The sequence below is a fragment of the Bos indicus genome, chromosome 13 (assembly GCF_029378745.1).
Source record: "Bos indicus isolate NIAB-ARS_2022 breed Sahiwal x Tharparkar chromosome 13, NIAB-ARS_B.indTharparkar_mat_pri_1.0, whole genome shotgun sequence".
NCBI classification, from domain to species: Eukaryota; Metazoa; Chordata; class Mammalia; order Artiodactyla; family Bovidae; genus Bos; species Bos indicus.
The window spans coordinates 18,133,174-18,152,184 of record NC_091772.1 but is presented as its reverse complement, the minus strand read 5'-3'; the positions used below and the strand labels follow the sequence as shown (position 1 = coordinate 18,152,184).

The following is a 19,011-nucleotide window of genomic DNA, read 5'->3' as shown; positions in this document are numbered from 1 at the left end:
CTCTAAGTGGGCACCACTGAGTGAGAAGAGGTGTCTGGGGCTCAGTCTGCTTGCTCCATGTTGGGGCCCTGGCTGGCAGTTCCTGGGCTCAGAGACCAGAGCACAATCTGATGCAGCCAGTTAGCTATGTTCTTAGAAGCTTAAAAAAAAAAAATTGGCCTCTTCAAATTTTAAAATTGTGGAAGGATCTAGACAGGTTACAAAGGAGGAAGTAATAAAAAGATTGGGCAGTTCAACCTGAATAACCCTGCCCACTTGATAGGTGATCAGAGAAACTCAGGTTGAAAGCAGTTACCCTTTTTACTCTATCCAGCTGGAGAACATTTTTTCAAAACATTCAAGGTGAGCGTTGGTGAAGGTGAAGTGAGACAGACACTGGTGAGGAAGTGTACACTGGTACAGCTTTTCTGCAAAGATTTTGGGAGGTATGTTTGGGGGAGCCTTACGATTATTAACAACCTTAGAAACCTCCTGTTTCCAATTACAGGATGTTTTGTGGAAATAGGTCACAAAATGTTTATTTGTGGGAATATTATGGTGTTAATCATAATTGCAAAATACTATAAACAACTTAAATGTTCAAGAACAGGGAAATGGTTAATAAAGTATGGTGGAATATGGAATATAGTCGGCCATTTAAAGTTGTATTTTTGAGTAACATTTTAATGGTAAGAAACTTGTTAATGAGGATGAAAGTGGGATGCCAGCCTGCTTGCTTACACACATAATTTATAGGTAACTAGGAATCGATGTCTCTATATCTCAAGCTGGTAGTAATCATCTTTGGGCAGAGGAATTATTTTCTGTATACTTTATTTTCCAAAAATTTCTACAATATGAATATATCTCATTTTATAATCAGAGAAACAGTACTTGAAAATTCAGGGGATGGGAATGTCTTCATTAAATTCTTTTAAAATGTAAAATGAAATTTTAAGGTATTAAACTATAAGGTATTACAAATAAGAGGTAAGTACCATTTCAGCAGATGAATGAATAAGTTAGGCAGATTGCCAATAGGTTATTGATTTTAAGAGAAAAAATGATAAACCACTGTGGGTAATATTCACATTTTTCTGGCAGTTATAAAGAAACCACTGATTGCCTAAAATAGCAGGTGCTGAATTGGGAGACCTCTAGAGGAGTTTAATTTAATCACTTAATTTTTGCATAGTGACTATATTATACAGTGAGGAAAGCTTAAAATTTCAGATAGAGAAATTTATTTCTGAGTATCACAAAGTTTTGGTGTTTCTGGAAAAGATTTAATAACTGCTGGATATAAATATCTGATTGATTTACTTTGAAGAGTGCATATTCTTAGCATTCTGAATTAAATGGGGGCTGTTCAGATGGATCGTTTTACTTAAGTTCTAAATACTTATGATCAGACTAATGCCAGAGAAAATGCAACATCTTGAATATGCTTATGAAACACTGAACTCCTGCATTTTATTTTACAGTGTAGCTCTCGCAATATATTACCACATCAAAAACAGGTATGTGGATTTTGTTTAATTTTGTGCTGAAAACATCACATTTTATCTGCAATGACATTTTTCCTATTGCGTTCTAGTTGCCTCAGCCTTTGAGTTTTGTATTCTTATCTCACTTTCATAGAATCTGTAAAGGTAACACAGTTTACCCACACCTCCCAGAGAAGTACTGAACTGCTTCTGAGTCAGAGGAAACCAAATGAAGTCAGCAAAAGAGAACAGAGTTTCTTGACAGTATTCAGCCTCCTCTTGACTTTATTTTCTGTGTCATTCACTTAAACATTCTGTCTTTTATAAAATATTGTAACAAGTTTCTGTGCACAGCTTTCACATGAAAAAGAAGTTCATAGAAACAGTTTTGTTGTAAAGTTAGTCGTAAACTCTTTTAAGGTGGTAGCAATCCTTTCTGATGGGAGTCTGGAGATAGTTCAGTTAATTTTAGAAGTGAATCATGGAAAAATCATATAAGAAGTTAGCTGTTCAGCCGAGCTCTCTTTCGTCTTTCTGCAGACAGTAAGTCATAGAGCAGAAACTGGTGTGTCCCATGGGGGTGCATGGCAGAGGCACATCTGCAGCTTCTGATAATCGCGAGCCTAACTGACATTGGAACGTTACTTGCTGTTACCAAAGCAGCAGTTTCCAAAGAAAATTTTTTAGGCAACACTCAAATGACATAAGTCAGGTGGAAGCAGAGCCGTCACTAGCGGGGTGTGGTCCCCCCCAAGCCCAGCGCCCCCTCTGCCCGCGTTCATGGAGAGAGCCGCCCCTTTAAGTGGGTCTGTGTGGGTACCGGCTGGTAACAGCCAGGTGCACGTTTCTACATGGCCGTGGCCCCCCCAGAGCCCAGCGCCCCCTCTGCCTGCGTTCACGGAGAGAGCCGCCCCTTTAAGTGGGTCTGTGTGGGTACCGGCTGGTAACAGCCAGGTGCACGTTTCTACATGGCCGTGGCCCCCCCAGAGCCCAGCACCCCCTCTGCCCGCGTTCACGGAGAGAGCCGCCCCTTTAAGTGGGTCTGTGTGGGTACCGGCTGGTAACAGCCAGGTGCACTTTTCTACATGGCCCCTGTTGTTTTTCAAAATTGAGTCGTGGGGCTTTCCTGATGGCTCACAGTGGTAAAGAATCCACCTGCCAGTGCAGGAGACACAAGTTGGGTCCCTGATTCAGGACGATTTCGAGTGCTGCAGCGCGGCTAAGCCCATGCACCACAACTACTGAGCCTGTGCCATGGAGCCCAGGAGCCACCACCGCTGAGCACACGTGCGGTAACTGCTGCCGGCCACGTGCCTAGAGCCTGTGCTCCGCAACGAGAAGCCTGCACAGCAGCTAGAGAAAAGCCCATGCCTCAGCGAAGACCCAGCACGGCCAAAAATAAATACATACATTAAATTATTTTTTAAAAATACAGTCGTGAGGCCCCTCATTAGTGAAGTGGTTAAGCTGCATGCTGTGAGAATTTCAGACTAATCTCCAGGACACGCTGCGTGTTCATTCTCACCCTCAGACTTCTTTTGTGTTGACAACGTAGTGATAGTTTAAACAGATCCATCAAACTTTGCTCAGAAATAAGATGTTAAAGAAATTTAGATTTGGTGCATTTGAAAACTCAAGAAATGAAAATCTTTGATTTTTACTTTACTAAATGGGATTCATAACCTTTATTTTATGGACTATTCAAAAGTGATTAAGTAATGTCCCCAAGAAAAGCAAATTATAATTCATGAATAATCAATAGCATCTCTTAACAGTACTGCCTCTGTTTCTTGAAATAACAGTTGAATCAAAATACATTTTGTTTTCATTTTGACTGGCACTCTGCTACAGAAGGGAAACTCCGTTTTCTGTTACTTTCCTCCCCAGGGACCCAGATGGAAGGATGCTCTTGGATATTTTCGATGAAAACCTTCACCCTCTTTCGGTAACCCTCCCCTTGGGTCCCAGGGTATGGTCCAGTCATGTCTCTGTGGCTCCTGTGGGGCGGCTACTCATGGAGAATGTCTCCCTCCCCAGAAATCCGAAGTGCCACCAGATTATGACAAACACAACCCAGAGCAGAAGCAGATTTACCGGTTTGTTCGGACACTGTTCAGTGCTGCTCAGCTGACTGCAGAATGTGCCATCGTCACCCTGGTGAGTGCCCGCAGGATGACATGGCCATCGAGTAGGGTGCAGGTGGGAGTGTCCACTGCAGACCTGGGAACCCCAACGCCACCTCAGGGTTGTCTTTTATCCAGAATAGCAACTGAATCTCCCAAAAGAGAGCATGCGGTCTGTTCCGCAGTCCCACCTAAAGCCCCTTGTCAGATCACACTCAGAAGCAGGAAAGCTGAAACGACCCATGCAGGGTCCACAGTGCTGAGAAGGACCAGGGCCACCTCACTGATGTCCAGGTTTCTGGTGTTGGTTCCCTACGTCGCGAGGACTGCTGTAATTGCTGCCTTCTCCTCTGTGATTTTTGTGTAAATACGTGTCTGTAAGATGAGACATTCATGAGACATTCAGAGACAGCGTGGACATAATCTGCACATTGACTCAAGTTAAAAACCTATAACCTTCCTTAGATTCTTAAAACCTTAGGGACGGTTGATTTAGCTCCGATCTCATTGGGGAAGCAGCTTTGACAGCGGAGCCCGCTGTCACTGACCTTTCCCACTGTGCACCACTCAGATAAGAAACGGGCTTGCCAGTGCGTGGGCTGTCCCGTGGGCCCATGCAGTTCCCTGAGAAGAGACCCTGTGGTATGACGACGAGTGTAAGGACCATCCACATCTCCGCCACACTGAGAGCCCCTTGTTCTCAGCTCATGGCACAGTGACCAGTTTGCTTGTGAATTCCTTCTCTTGTGGAACTTGCCCCCTGACAGGTGAACAGACATCCAGCGAGTCTTCCTCAGGTGATGTGGCCTGCTGATAAACCCTGAGGTCATGACTGAGAAGCATATTTATGGCTCAGCTTTGTTCCTCCAAAGGATGTCAAGACCTCAAAAGACCCCCTCCAGGCAGCAGGGTTGACATTTTAATGAAGGGAGATTGTGACAAAGGGGGAAGAAGAGGAAGAAAATCAGATAATGAGTACTTATTTGACGCCCTGAAGAAAGATTTATTGAAGCTCCTGTTTCAAGATGTGGTGGGGTTTTTTGCCTTCTGTTCTGAAGAAAATGGTGACCTGACTTTGCCCTGTAGCACCTTCCAGTTTGGATTTATCAGCGTGAAGAAGCTTTGTGTCCTGTGAAAGACATAGTTTCTGCAGACACTTCTGTTGAGAACATGTAGTTTGTTCCCCTGTCTCCAAGCAGACGTGGGTGGTTAGTTTGTCTTGGGAGTGCTGTGGGAGTGGGTCAGTTGTGGGAGCTGCTGAAATCCTCCCTTGTCCTGGGACATCAGCTGGTGGCTTAGCAGGAGATGAGCGTCTCTGGCTATAGCTGACAGGTGGGCAGCGTCAGGGGCCCTCACAACAGGCACAGCTCTGCAGACTGAGTCTCCGGGGTCTGCTTGGTTGGCCCAGGCAGCCAACTCTGTGTTGCGATCGAGCCCGGCGTGTGATGGTCCCACCCGTCATTCCAGGCTCACAACAACCCTTCACAGCAGGCCTGGGCTGGGGCTGGCGGGCTGCGTCCCTCTCTGCCTTTCTCCTGGGCTTTCCCTTGGTGGCCTGGCCCGTTGCCCAGAGGAGGCAGGGAGGACCACAGTTAGCTCTGCCCCGCTGCCTATGGGGAACCAGACCGCTGCCTGCCTGTGGGAGACGCTTCCAGAGCCTTCAGCCACTTGCTGCTGCGTGTGTCCAGGAGCACCAGGCATGCCAGCTCAGCTGGGTCCCCCCCGGCGGCCCTGAGGGCTGTCACTTGGCCCCAAAGTGCCTCTCGGAGGCCGGTGCTCTGGTGAAGAGGCCACCTGTGGAATCTATCCATTCTGACCCCAGAGACCCCCCTTTTTAGGGCACATTAGTGGTTTCTACCGAGGTCAAAAGTGCTGTTCAGATAAAGTCCAGTGAGGAATCCAGCTACCTCAAATATTAGCAAATAGGAAGCGCTCGGGAGGCCCAGTCAGCTGAGCTGTGGGTGAGGGCCTACAGTGCACCGACCGGGGCTGCTCTGAGTGATGGACAGGGAAGCCCAGCATCCTCAGAAGTGTGGGTGGGGCTGCTCTGAGTGATGGACGGGGAAACCCAGCATCCTCAGAAGTGTGGGCGGGGCTGCTCTGAGTGATGGACAGGGAAGCCCAGCATCCTCAGAAGTGTGGGCGGGGCTGCTCTGAGTGATGGACAGGGAAGCCCAACATCCTCAGAAGTGTGGTCCCGTGCACCCTGGAGTCCGTGAGTGTGCACTTTCTCCCTGCCCCCCGGGGCTGCTCTGAGTGATGTACAGGGAAGCCCAGCATCCTCAGAAGTGTGGTCCCGTGCACCCCGGACTCCGTGACTGTGCACTTTCTCCCTCTTCTCCTCCCCCACGCCATGCCTTCCAACAGTTTTATTTTGTACAGTCACCTGAATGCTCTGTAAGCGGTCACTAACCTGTATTTTCTAGAGACTCTCAGGATGGTCCTTCTTAGGAAGTTAAATCTGAAAATTTAATTGAGCAGCAGTGTCCTATTAGCAATGGTGTAGGGAATGGTGTTCAGAAAAAATCAATCGTATATTATTTTACTTGGCAGAAAATTAAAATAGCCAAGTGGGAGTTTACTAAAGAAATTACAGCTGATCCTTGAATATAGCTTTCTTGGCAGATTCTTCCAAATTGCATGCTATTATGTGGTGCTTTTATGAATTCTTTCTCCCCAAACATAACATCTGCTTCCCCTCGGTAATGGACTGTGTTATCATATCTAATTTCTCCAGGTCATCTTAGTGGAATATCAGATGTGGTAGATGGCTTGTTTTTTTCCAAACATTATTTTAAATGTTACCTAGTGTACCTATTAATATATATCTACTGTGGTTAAGTAAGAACAAAATTGAGTAACCTTTTTGTACTGAGTCAGTGAGAAGCTATTTCATTGGGGAGCTTGGAGAGGTTTACATAGCTCATTTATATAAAGGAGTAGCATCTTAGGGATGTGGTTGAAGAGTGTCCATAATGATTGCTTCAAAAAATCTGGAGTTAGATCCAGCCTCAGTTTTCTGCTCCTAGTACAGTTTTGTGGCACATTTAAAAAATTCTTTTCTTGGTGGAATAAGAAGAGTTAGTCATCAACCTTTGTAACATACATGTAGTCTGGGCTCCTGAGGTCGGTGTCTAATTAAATTTCCCCTCAGCCTGGCCTGGATCTCTCGCTGAAGGATTTCAGTTTTCACACAAAAATAATGATCTAAAACATTAGCTTACTCTTCCTGCTCCTTGATGTAATAAATGCCATTAAAAACTAAAATCTGTACAATGGAAAAGATGACTGACTGCTGAGTGACCCACGTTTCTTCACCAGTGGTTGTCATAGCCCAGTGCTGTTCTGTCCCTGAGGGACGTTGGAAGCGCCCCTGAAGGTTCATAGAGCACGGTTGGCAGGCACGTGTCGTGACCCCAGAGGCCTCTCTGAAGGCCTCTCAGATGTTTAGTGCTGAGCACCGCAGAGGGGACTGGCTCTTCCCTGAGTGGTCTCCTCTGACCCCCCATTCCCCCCGCACCTGTCTCTAAATCCAGGGCCTGAGTTTCCCGCCTGCTTCTGACCGCGGCTCCTTCCTGAATGCCATTGCTGTGGTCATCTCATCCACTCAGGCCTCCCTAGACCTGCTCTCCTGTAGCCGCATTCCACATCCAGAGCGTCCTTCCTGCAGGGCCCTGTGTCCCTGAGGCCAGCACGTGGGGGCCGCTCCCTGAACCAGCGGCGTGCTGAGTGCTGGGCACATGGTGGGAGTGAGGCCCGGGCGTGGTCCTCAGGGGACTTGGCTTCCTCGGGGGAGAGACCGGAGGAGGGCAGCTGCCCTGCCTGGGGAGAGACGCAGCCAACGGTGGCAGGGCTGGGTCACTGGACCAGGGTGGGGCAGTAAGGTGGACATGATGGCTTCCCGTTTCATCACCTCTCAGGAAACTTAGGGCCTCTTGGCAGCTCATTGGGTATGGCTATTTTGTCTTTGTGATTATATTAGTAATTTCTTTCTCATGATTTTTATTTTGTCTTTCATACTGTGCCCCTCATCCGGTCTGAGGAGTACTTGGTATCTGAGATCATCCATAAAAATCCTGCTTTTTAAGATGGAAAGAACTGACTTTTCATTAGTAAAGCACTGGAAGCAGAACGAAATGTTTTAAGCAAAAGAACCATCATCACTTGTCTGTTTACTGACTCAGCAGACAGCTGAGTGCCAGCCCTCATCTCAGAGGCAGAGAGCTCCTGTTTGAGTGGCAGAGGCAGACAAGGTGCTGGCCCTGGTCAGCTTCCCTGGGCTTCTCCACCTGGGCCCCCGTTCACAGACCACAGGCCGCACAGACTGGCTGCCAGGCTTGGGAGGGAGCCCTTGACCCTCCCTCTGTCTGTGGCTTAGGGCTGAAGGGTGCTGGTGTGGCCGTGTCTTCCAGGTGTACCTCGAACGGCTTCTCACATACGCCGAGATTGACATTTGTCCGGCCAACTGGAAGCGGATTGTTCTGGGGGCCATCCTGCTGGCCTCCAAGGTGTGGGATGACCAGGCGGTGTGGAACGTGGACTACTGCCAGATCCTGAAGGACATCACGGTGGAGGACATGTGAGTGTGGGCGGGGGCGCCCCCGTGTGGACGTGCACGGGGAGGAGTGAGTGACCGTGGCTGTGCATCTATTGTGAGCTGGCTGAGCAAGGACACGGTTGCGGATAGGATTTACAAAAACCTGTGCGTCTCATCCTGTGGGTCCCAGATGGGTACTGGGACAAGCTTTCTGGCTTATGAATCTAGTCTCTGAAACCATGTTCCAGGGAACCTTCCTTTACTTTTCTGCTCCCCGTCTGCGGTGGGGTTCATCCCCACTCTGTACTCACTGCAGACTGACGACAGGCAGCAGACAGGCTAAAATGCTCCCTGCCTCTGTTCAGTTTCAGAAAGAAGATTATCACTGCTTTTTGACACGTGTTGCAAGTTCACTTGGCTTCACATGAACTTTCTGTCCCTCAGGGTCCTCCTGTGCTTCCCGGTTGGGCCACTCCTCTCTCAGGGCACCGTTCTGGGTTCACCTGCAGCCCGAGGCCTGGGGTCCCTGGGGCTGGATGTACAGGAAGTGGGGTCAGGACGAAAGGAGCTGCTTTGGAAACAATCAGGATGAACTTCTGCACTGCTGACCCAGTTCTTACTGACGTGTTTCTCATCTTGTTTGTCTGGCTTCCTCAAGCCGGACAGCCTCTTCTTGCTAGAGGAGGTTCCACTGTGTCCCAGACCCCATCCATGTCCCTGGACCCTACCTGCCCCTTCCTCTGGTTGCTGGCTGGCTGGGCATCCCCCCTCTTTTTGCTGCCCTGGGGACACTTGTTTATGTTCTTCCATCTTTTGCCACAGAGCCTTTTCCTACTACAGACCAGTAAGACTCTTTCCTGCACCTGTCATTCTTTATCCTTAAAAAGTAAGAAAAATATGAAGTCTTTGATAGCAAGAGTTAGAAAATTAAAAAATTTTTTAAAGTCTTGATTTTATTTCAAGCTGAAAACAGTTATTAAGAGAATTGTCATACAGACCGTAAGTTGGTCCCTTCCACCTTTTGGCTGCTGTGAGTAACTCTGCTGTAAATGTGAACATCAGTGTGCAAATTCCTCCCTGAGGCCCTACTCTCTGTTCTTTGGAGTCTGTGCCGAGGAGTGGGATTGCCCCTTAATAGCTGGTCTTTAAAGTGGGCTCATTTTTCTAGAAAAGTCGATAGGCCATGAGGTGATGAAAACAACTTTCTTTCATTGTAGAGCCCCATTCTAAAGTTGCTAAGTGGCATCAATCAACTGGGTTTCTTTACAGTGATGACCTAATGCAACAAATACTTCGGAAATGTTTTGGTTTATTCACTTGAATTTATTTATTATAAATTTTTACATCAGAACTATTTACTGGTAATTAGGCTTCCCAGGTGGTGCTAATGGTAAAGAATCCACCTGCCAGTGCAGGAGACGAAAGAGACTCAGGTTCGATGTCCTGGGGAAGATTCCCTGGAGAAGGAAATGGCAACCCACTCTAGTATTCTTATCTGGAGAATCCCATAGACAAGGAGCCAGGCGGGCTAAAGTTGATGGGGATGCAGAGTCAGACACGACTGAGCAACTAAATGCACACACACACACACACACACACCCTTGAGAGTAGCAAATCCATCAAGCCCATTCCCTCTGCATCACTTAGTTTTCTGATGATTTATCATGTAACAAGCTGTCAGGTATCCCTGGAGGAGGTACTGCTATTGTTTGGAAATTCAAATTTGGGGAATTATTTTTATTTTCTAAATATTGCCCTAGTTTGAAAACACAGCCATTCTAAAATCTTTATTTCCCCCACAACATAAACAGAAACATTAAAAAAATAAATATTCAGAATGGCTGTTTTTCCCTTAAGGAACCTGGGGAAACTGCCGCCTTGTTAGAAACCAGATTCCTCTCGACTTTAATCCTGGTTATACCCTCAACAAAAGGCAGTGGTGTCTAGATACCATCTGGGGTGGGAATAGCTTCCTGGCTCTCTCACTGGTTTTTCTTCCTGGCATTGGAGAATGGGAGCTGCAGTGTCACCACTTGGCCACTAGGTGGCAGTGTGTCCACAGGCAGCTCCCAAGTCTTGTTAAGATCTTACCTGGATTCTTGTTATTTCACAGGATGATCTCCTAAGTCTGACTTAAAGCAGGCATAAATAAAAGTCATTAGAAGTGTAAATTTTGACATCACATATACATTTGGGGCTTAACTTCTTCCTCAAAGCTGCATGGAAGCAGCCCTTCTGATTAGATGAACTGAATTCGATGTCTTGATCTTTCCCTCCAAAGCTCTCAGGCCTTCGATAACAACTTGCTGAGGTTCCTCAGTTATCTTTTGCCTAGGAGCTGCTGTCAGGGAACCAGCCACTACCGCCTCCCAGACTTAGCTCAGCTGTCACTTCCAGGAAGCTTTCCCTGATCCCTCCACCCAGGCTACGCTTGGTCCACTCCATTCAATAATTAATAACTAATTATTGAGCACCACCTGTGTGTCAGGTGCTGTGCTGGGGCCAGGCTGCAGTCAGATGTCACGGTTTCTGTCTCGGAGGAGAGGAGGAGGGGAGACTGTGTTAAAGGACAGAAGTGAGTCCAGGGTGCTGCCCGGGGGGTGGCCTAGAACTGAGAATCTGGCCCAGGACCAGTGCTGACAGACAGACCTGTCCCTGAGGATGCTTTTCCCCCGGCAGTGACTACCAAGAGGTGGGCCTGCTAATGGGGGCGTTACACAATGTGTTCCAGCCTCATCAGCTATAAGGGGATTGGCTCCTTTATGGACCAGGCACTGTTATCCAGGAGGGAAGGCAGGAGGGAAGGCTCAGCAGCAGGAGCGTACTAGAGATGCATGTTCTTGGGCCCACCTAGACCTGTCAAATCAGATGGGTGGCCCAGCTGTGGGTCCTCACAGACCCTGCAGGTGATGGGTTAGGCTTAGGGTTTGGGGGGGTGGGTGGGTGCATGCTGAGACTGGTGGTCTCCTTCCTGCACTCCCATGGTCCTGAGGAAGCTGCTCATCGCTTCCCCACCCTTCCCTCCCCGCAAGGCGATCCTCTGGGTCTCGGAGGCCTGTCCTCTAGGCAGCCGTCCAGTCTCACTGGACTCTGTTTGACAGCTCCTAACTGTGTCTTCTGCCCCGTTTGAACTGATGGTTCATGTGGTGAGGTGAGGCCAGAGCCCGCTGCATGTGTATGTGTGTGCACACACACATGTGCTTGGTCTCAGTGTTGGGGTCACCCTGAAGCACTTCCTGGTGCTGATCATCCCAGTTAATCATGCCTCATCCTCTGGGCACTGGGTCAGATGGGCTTGGCTTTTATCACCAGTTTGGTGGTGAGATGGCAACTCTGCGTCCAAGCGGGCCGCCGGTGAGATGGCTGTTCTCCCTGGAGGGTGCGGTCTTGTGGCCTCCGTGTCCGGCAGCCTGCCTGGGCTGTCCGCGGTGGGGACAGCAGCTGAGCTGTGCATTTCTGTCTTACTCTGCAGGAACGAGCTAGAGCGACAGTTCCTTGAATTGCTCCAGTTCAACATCAACGTTCCTTCCAGTGTTTATGCCAAGTATTATTTTGATCTTCGTTCTCTGGCGGAAGCCAACAACCTGAGCTTCCCCTTGGAGCCCCTGAGCAGGGAGAGGGCCCACAAGCTGGAGGTAAGAGGCACCAGCGTCCCGCGGGTACACTCCTGCGGCAGAGCTCTGTGCTCAGGCTCGTTCTGCCATTGCCGGTCATCATAAAATAAGGACCAGATGACCTGGATTGCATTGGTACAACCTCATACTTTTAATAACCTTCTCAGTACTGGTTTTTATTTAACGTGCATTGATTCTGTTTTTTAAATCAAATAAGTTTTTTAAAACCCGTTTTAAACCAGCATTCACTTTTATAAGGGAAAAGATACCAGATGACCCTATGATTGGCAATCCAGAAAGGTTTGAATCCGCTTTTTTCATTTTTTGAAGCTGTTTTCTCCACAGCCTTGTTGTTGGTCTTGACCTGGGTTTAGGGCCGTCACTGTGAAGCTGTGTGACACTTGTGTCTTACGTATAGCTCGGCTTTGCACTTGCACCGGCCTCTTCCCATCCGACTTTGGCGGCTGCAGGTGTGGGGAGGAGAAGGCTCACAGGTCAGAGCCGTCTTCCAGGGGAGGTGCGGGGCCCTCAGCACCTTCATCCCGCACATCCTCAGTGTCGCGGATGGTGCTGGCCCACTGCAAGGATGGAGAGTGTGGGCAGGGTGCCGGCCCCGGGGCTGATCTGAGTGTCTCTCTCCTGCCCTTCAGGCCATCTCCCGCCTCTGCGAGGACAAGTACAAGGACCTGAGAAGACCCACGAGGAAGCGGTCAGCGAGTGCTGACAATCTGACTCTGCCCAGGTGGTCCCCGGCCATCATCTCCTAACCGTGGGCGTCCCTGCCGGAGGCCGTGCCATCCCTCAGTTTCTCCTTTAGTTCGAGAAAAGACAGACGTGGGGTGGTTTTGTTTTGTTTCCCCTCTCCTTTTCTTTTTAATTCATAGCTCCGCCAGGCTGCCTTGATGAGCGCCTCTGGGCTGCGCGCACGCGCAGCAGGGCTCCGAGGACGCGAAGTCGGTGCCGTGGGATCCCGTCCACGCCTTCCCAGCCCCGGGTCAGCGCTTCCTTCGTGGAGGAAAAAGACTCTAACCCTGGAGGAGGCAGGGAAGGGACGGGAAGTCGCATAGAGGCAGGGAGCGGCTTGGCCTGGTTCCTAAGTCCCCGTCGGTCAGTAGCCGAACCAACCTGATAGGAGAGCCCGGCATAGGTGACAAAGTTGGATGCGCATTAAAGGCGCGCGCCGCGTTCACCACCCCACCCGGATCAGTATGTCCCGTTAAGACTTCTTGCATTCCTTCTTGCTGCTTCTCGGGGATTTGGGGGGGATTTTTGTTTGTTTTATTCTGTTTTGGTTTTGATCCCACAGAGCAGAGAATATAGTTTGTACCCACCATGGCACAGACATCCAAATAAATAGCACTGGCTGTTTCTCTGCACCACTCCTGCGAGCTGTCTTCTGAGCTTTCTTGCTCTCCAGGGGGGCACTTGTCCCGTGTCTGCGCACCTTTATCCTAGCCGGTTTTCTCCACAGTGGCGGAATCAGCTTGACTGTAGTGCTGAACCAGACGACTCCCTTCCCCCAGCTCCTCCCCCAGGAACATTCTAGATCACATGGGTGCTTGTGCCTTCTGATCCTGCGGTGGTCTCTCTCTCTGCCTGCCCCGAGGGGCAGCCCCTTCCTCGCCCCGCCCACCCCCCTCCTCTACTTCCACGTCCATTGTGCAAGCAATATTCCTCTCAACTTTTATATGTTTACTTCAAATCAAAGTTAGTCTATTTGTATAAAAATTTTTTAAAAATCTAAAATTAAAAAAAAAGGGGGTGGGGTGGGTATTCACATGGAAGATCACTGAAGGGCAAAATGTTCCTATTTACTGAGGTATTTTTCACAGAATGATTGAATAAAAAACAACTTGCATTTTCATTGTGGGTGCTTAGTGAAGTTATATGAAACTAAAGCTGTGAAGGTTTACATGTCATTAATTATGACCGTCCTTTTTCATTTCTGACTATTCTTCATTTCCTTATGGGCCAAATGGAGAGCTTTTGTAGCAAGGAAAATTGAAGGGTTAATGACAGAACCTCACAGTTAAGTCTAAGAATCTGGGTCAGTGAAGCATACAGTGCTTTGGGGTTTGCATATTTTCTTGGGTCACAATGACAGAGGTTTCTAAGTTTTTCTTTCATCAGGTCTTTGAGGCAAATGGCAGTAGATTAATCTGTGTTTTACCACCCTCCTGTGTGAGCTTGGAAAACTCTGGAATCTTACGTTATTTGTCTTGTGCCCTGAACTCATACACCTGCTCCCCAGACATGCCTGCCCCTGAGGAGACATGCTTTGTTAGTGGGAGGGACTCAGAAACAGCCAAGCAGCCCAAGAACACAAAGGCCAGTGCTACTCAGATGGCCCTGAAGTTTGTAGCATGTGTAAACCCAACTGTGTGGGCCAGAAATACTGTTAGATTCTTTCTGGCTTAAACTTTCAAAAGCAAACAAGTGGAACATGAAAAGTTAATTATCTTTCCATTGTAACTGTGTATCAGTATATTCCACATGGGTTCCAAAATCAGCTGCTCTCTTCAAGTAAGATTTGGATTTAGAACATGAAATAGAGACCCCCCAAAAATGTAGAAAATAACATTTTATATTCCCTAAACTATATAGCTTAAAAAGGGACATATTTTCTTAGCTGACTATGAATACCTCTCAAATAAATTAGTTCCTCCCATGTAGAGTATCTTACTTTACCGATCCATTTCAGGAAAGAGGTTTTGCTGCCTTTCAAGCAGACATCTTATTTTTATCCCTTTTATTTGAATGAGAGATTTGAAAATTGAATTATGTAAATATTTCCATGCATCTGCTATTATTTTGTGGAGTTTATTAAAGTACTTTAAAAAATTGTATAGTCTATTTATTGTATGTATGTACCTACAGTCTGCTGACTTACAGTGGATTCCGTAAAGCCTGACTCAGTCTTGCTTAGACTATTGAATATTGTTTTAGCCTTGTGCACTGGATTCTACCTCTGTATAGGAAAATTTTCCATATTCCTGAGCATTGATCTGTATTAATTGGTTATGTTTCTTGCACTGAGGATTTTTAAAACTCTGTTGTAAGTGTAGATTTCAGTTTTGCTTTTGCAGAATGGATCCCTTGACATGAAGGTAATTTAGGTTGGGTTTATTTTTCTACATGATGAAGAAGACTTAAACATTACATTCTCTGGTTTGTTCTAAGTTTGCAAAAAAAAAAAAAAAAAGCCCAACAACACCCAGTACAGTACCTATTGATAAATCATCGTGATGTAATTTGTTTGCAAGGTGGTTCATGCCCTACAATTAAAGCCGGATTGCTATTTAGGAATACATTGTCTTAGTGTAGTTTTTGAACGGGCAGTTTTCATTAATGAAGGGTGAAGAAAACCACACAATTTATTGCCTTTAAGTTTAGATTTGACTTAAAGTCGTTCGGGAGAAGAAGTATGCCAATGAATTTTCCCTTTTTGTTTTACGTTTTTTCTTTTAAACTGGGAGAGGCAAAAAAGTCGGATTTAAAACCAACTGGAGGGCAAGATGGGAGGTCCTGCTAAGATGCCAGACATTGCTGTGCCTTAAATGCACCCACTGGGGCTGTCACCTGGCCCCTCTCCCGGGTCGCCCACCCGCACCACCCCCCAAGCTCCTCCTCTTGGTCTTTGGCAAGACCATCTCCGCCCTGGGCTTTCCTTTGGGTCTAGGGGTTTTGATGCTTGGCTGAGCTGCAGAGCAGAATTTGCTACATAAGTGATTTTGATCCTTCCAGGCTACTTTTGGTAACCTCTCACCTGGGGCCATATTTTACAGCTTTGACATTTTTAAACAATAAGATACAATTCCTGGTTCATTGTAGGTACTTATTAAGTGTTAAATAAACACAGAGACCAAATAGTGCTTGCCTTCCTGCTGCATTTTTTGAATATGACATTGAGATAGAATTGAACCGGTTTTGAGGATGCTGAGTGAACCAGTTCTTTTCTACATGATGAAAAGCAGTGGAGAGTATTATGGGTTCTGTAGGTGTTAAGTGATCCTCAGAAGGACTGGATCTTCTCCATCCGCTTTGACTTGACTAGAATTAGCATCTCAAGACTCCCAGTGAGTGGACTGTGGCAACACGGGTCTCTTCTGAACCACAGGAGCCCTTCCCTGCCCTTATGAAAAAAAGAGAAGTAGGGAACATACCCTCAAGTAAAATAGGAACAGGGTACTGAAGGATTAATTTGGGACTCGTTATTTTAAGCTCTGCGAATTACAAGGAAGGCCCCGCACACAACTGTGTTCGGTTTATGACTGGAGCTTCCTGACCGCCAAGCCTTCCTAGCCCCACTGCACTGGAAACAGACCGTCCCGCAGGGCCAGCGGCGCCGTCCGCAGTAGGGAGGTGAGCAGGGGCCAGCGGCGCCGTCCGCAGTAGGGGGGTGAGCAGGGGCCAGCGGCCCCGTCCGCAGTAGGGGGGTGAGCAGGGGCCAGCGGCCCCGTCCGCAGTAGGGGGGTGAGCAGGGGCCAGCGGCGCCGTCCGCAGTAGGGGGGTGAGCAGGGGCCAGCGGCGCCGTCCGCAGTAGGGGGGTGAGCAGGGGCCAGTGGCCCCGTCCGCAGTAGGGGGGTGAGCAGGGGCCAGCGGCCCCGTCCGCAGTAGGGGGGTGAGCAGGGGCCAGCGGCGCCGTCCGCAGTAGGGGGGTGAGCAGGGGCCAGCGGCCCCGTCCGCAGTAGGGGGGTGAGCAGGGGCCAGCGGCCCCGTCCGCAATAGGGAGGTGAGCAGGGGCTTGCGGCCACCAAGCTGCTGGACTCGGACTAGAGTGGGGTAGCGGCTTCCTTCCACTTCGGGTAGGTTTTCTCACTAAGTTTGCATGTCTGGAGCTGCTCAAGGTCAGTTGTGTCATTTTCCATTAGAAACGTTCATCTCTGATTTGAAAGTATCATCGGAGGCCTTTGTCTGCATCGCTGTGAGTCTGGGCCGTGGGTCAGACTGGGTGGTCCTGGTGCCCACAATGCCCATCTTAGGTCTTTGCAGCAAGAATTGTGGAGAAGCCTGTGTCCTTTAGGGACTCGGTCTGGGTAGAGAGCTTTATTTCCTTAAAGAGCTTTGTTTAAATAGAACACGGGATTAAAAAAGAATGGCATTCCAAAACAACTACCATTATGGGCAAAAATATTAAATGTAGCTAGAACTTAGGCATAACATTTATATTAACGTTATTCATTTATATTGTAACAACTTTGGGTTTCAGTCTCAGCCCAGAGTTAACTTGCTTTGTGACCTTGGACAAGTTCCATCACCTCTCTGGATCACTCAGCAAACTTCCCTGGCAAGAGACCGACTTGCTCGTGTTTTCTCCACCTGTCTTACTCTGTTTCTAAACCCACACTGCTCAGCCATTCTTACATTACGATCGTTGGATGCTGCTCTGTGTGTATGTAGGAAGGCTGGACCCACTGAAAGACAAGTCCAAGCTCATCTGTGAGTTTCCCCGGGGAAATTGGTTGTCCCTTTCAAGTCCAGGGTGGAAGAAGGGTGGGCATCAGCAGATACGGCTGTTCTTAGGAGGAGGATGTGGGTATCTAGAATTCAGCTGCTGTCCATCCTCCCCAGGTTTGCCCTCATGTACCTGAATCCTCAGCTTGTCCAATTGGGTTTTACTGGACCTTGTGGTTCTTTTCCACGTAGATGGACAATGAAAATCTTGCGACAGAGAAGCTGGTATAGGAATCCTCCCCAGTGGTTGTCTTGAGAAGGGTGTTGCCTCTTGGGTTAACCCCCAAGTAATGCTTATCCTCAGACCTGTAGACCCAAAGCTCTGGGGGCCACCATGGAGGAGAAGGAATTCTCTCCCCCTCCTCTCTTGTGGCACTCCCATGGAACTCCGCCACTTGCAAGCTTCTCAGATCTAACCTCTGCTCACCAGCTCTTGGTTCTACTGCAAAGGACTTGCATTGGGGGCGGGGGGCATTGTGTGCAGAAGAGTTGGGGTCCATTGCAAAGAGAAGTGCCGTATTTGGGGGACAGTGTAAGGTAAAACAGTAGACTCTGCAGGGTCAGGACACCCACATCCGAGGACTTACCAGGGTACACTGGGCATTTGGTCTGACCAGCAAGTCTTAGAACTTTTCTGGCTTCCAGGAGCTTCATCTTTAGAGCAGAGAAATGGGTCAAACCCTGGATCACCCTAAGATCCTTTCACTTCTAAAACTCAGTTATCTTATGAACCACTTATTCTGAGATTTCCAGGAGAAGCCTCGGTGTTCAGAACGAGAGATCTACTCACCCCTGCAGTGTTAGGAAAACAATTTAGGAAAGCCTATCCTGAAGCGTTCTAGGATCCCACGTGTCTATTTACTCCCTTCCATGGTTCTCGGCCACATCCTGCAAAAAGTGCCAGCCTCTAACACCGCAAAAACTGGAAACAAAATTTCTATTCCAGAATATTCTCTATAACACAGGTGTTCGTTTGTGAGGAGTAGACGTGAATGAAGGCTTTAGCTCACACAATTACTTCATTCAGCAAATACTTACGGAGCAGGAACTGTGCCGAATGCTATCTGTGGGTCTACTGACACCAGGGACAAGACAGACAAGGTCCGTGGGGCAGTAGGGCAGGCAATCAGTAGGTCACTGTGTCAGTAGCACATTTCAGACTGTGATCAGGGTCATGAAGACAGTCGGGTGGCCTGAGTAGTGGGGTGAGGCAGCTTTTGAGTGGGGGTCTCCGTGGAAGAGCCCCAGGGGGAGCCATTTAGGGAGAGGGAGGGAGGCACCTTGCCGGCCTCCATGAGGAGCACATGCAAGACCATCCTTGCCATAACTCCTAGCTACATCTTCACTAGTATATCATGATATCATATCACACTAAGTGTTCTTGCTGTTTTAAGTTACATGTGGGTCCTTAAACAAGTTTGTTTTTTTGTTGTTAATAATGCTGTCTCTGCCTGAATGCCTCTCAGGCCCCCTTCACCTAGAGGTGAATTTCAGGACCCATTTCACATTGTTAACACTTCTAGAAAGCCTCTGCTTTCATAAGTATAACACTGCAGAAGTACTGGAGAGCTTTCTCCTCCTTTCTGGAGGAGAAACTTCCCTCTTGGAATTATTTGAAATCTCTGCTCCCTTCTCCCTCAAACGTCACATCACCAAGTCAGTAACTCAGTGGCTGTCTCTTCAATAACTTCTTTAATCATTTACATTTGGGGTCCTTCATTTTTTTCCTCCCCTTTTCCTCATTTGGTTTGGAATTAGTGGGACAGATAGTAGAGAAATTATCAGAAGCCAGGTATTAGGAAAAGCTTCATCTTAGC

The 19,011-nt window shown here is 48.0% G+C and overlaps 1 protein-coding gene across 4 annotated transcripts in view; it reads left to right on the top strand.

Annotated features, from left to right (window-relative positions):
* Positions 1–15,046, top strand: part of CCNY (cyclin Y) — a 121,750-nt gene extending 106,704 nt beyond the window's left edge. For all 4 annotated transcript variants that reach the window (XM_070802031.1, XM_019972976.2, XM_070802030.1 and 1 more), the window contains 6 exons: positions 1,464–1,499; positions 3,354–3,411; positions 3,504–3,623; positions 8,002–8,168; positions 11,599–11,761; positions 12,391–15,046. In XM_070802031.1, the coding sequence (XP_070658132.1) occupies positions 1,464–1,499; positions 3,354–3,411; positions 3,504–3,623; positions 8,002–8,168; positions 11,599–11,761; positions 12,391–12,507 (661 nt within the window). In that variant the 3' untranslated portion in view covers positions 12,508–15,046. The remainder of the gene's footprint in view (positions 1–1,463; positions 1,500–3,353; positions 3,412–3,503; positions 3,624–8,001; positions 8,169–11,598; positions 11,762–12,390) is intronic.
* The last annotated feature ends 3,965 nt before the right edge of the window (positions 15,047–19,011 follow it).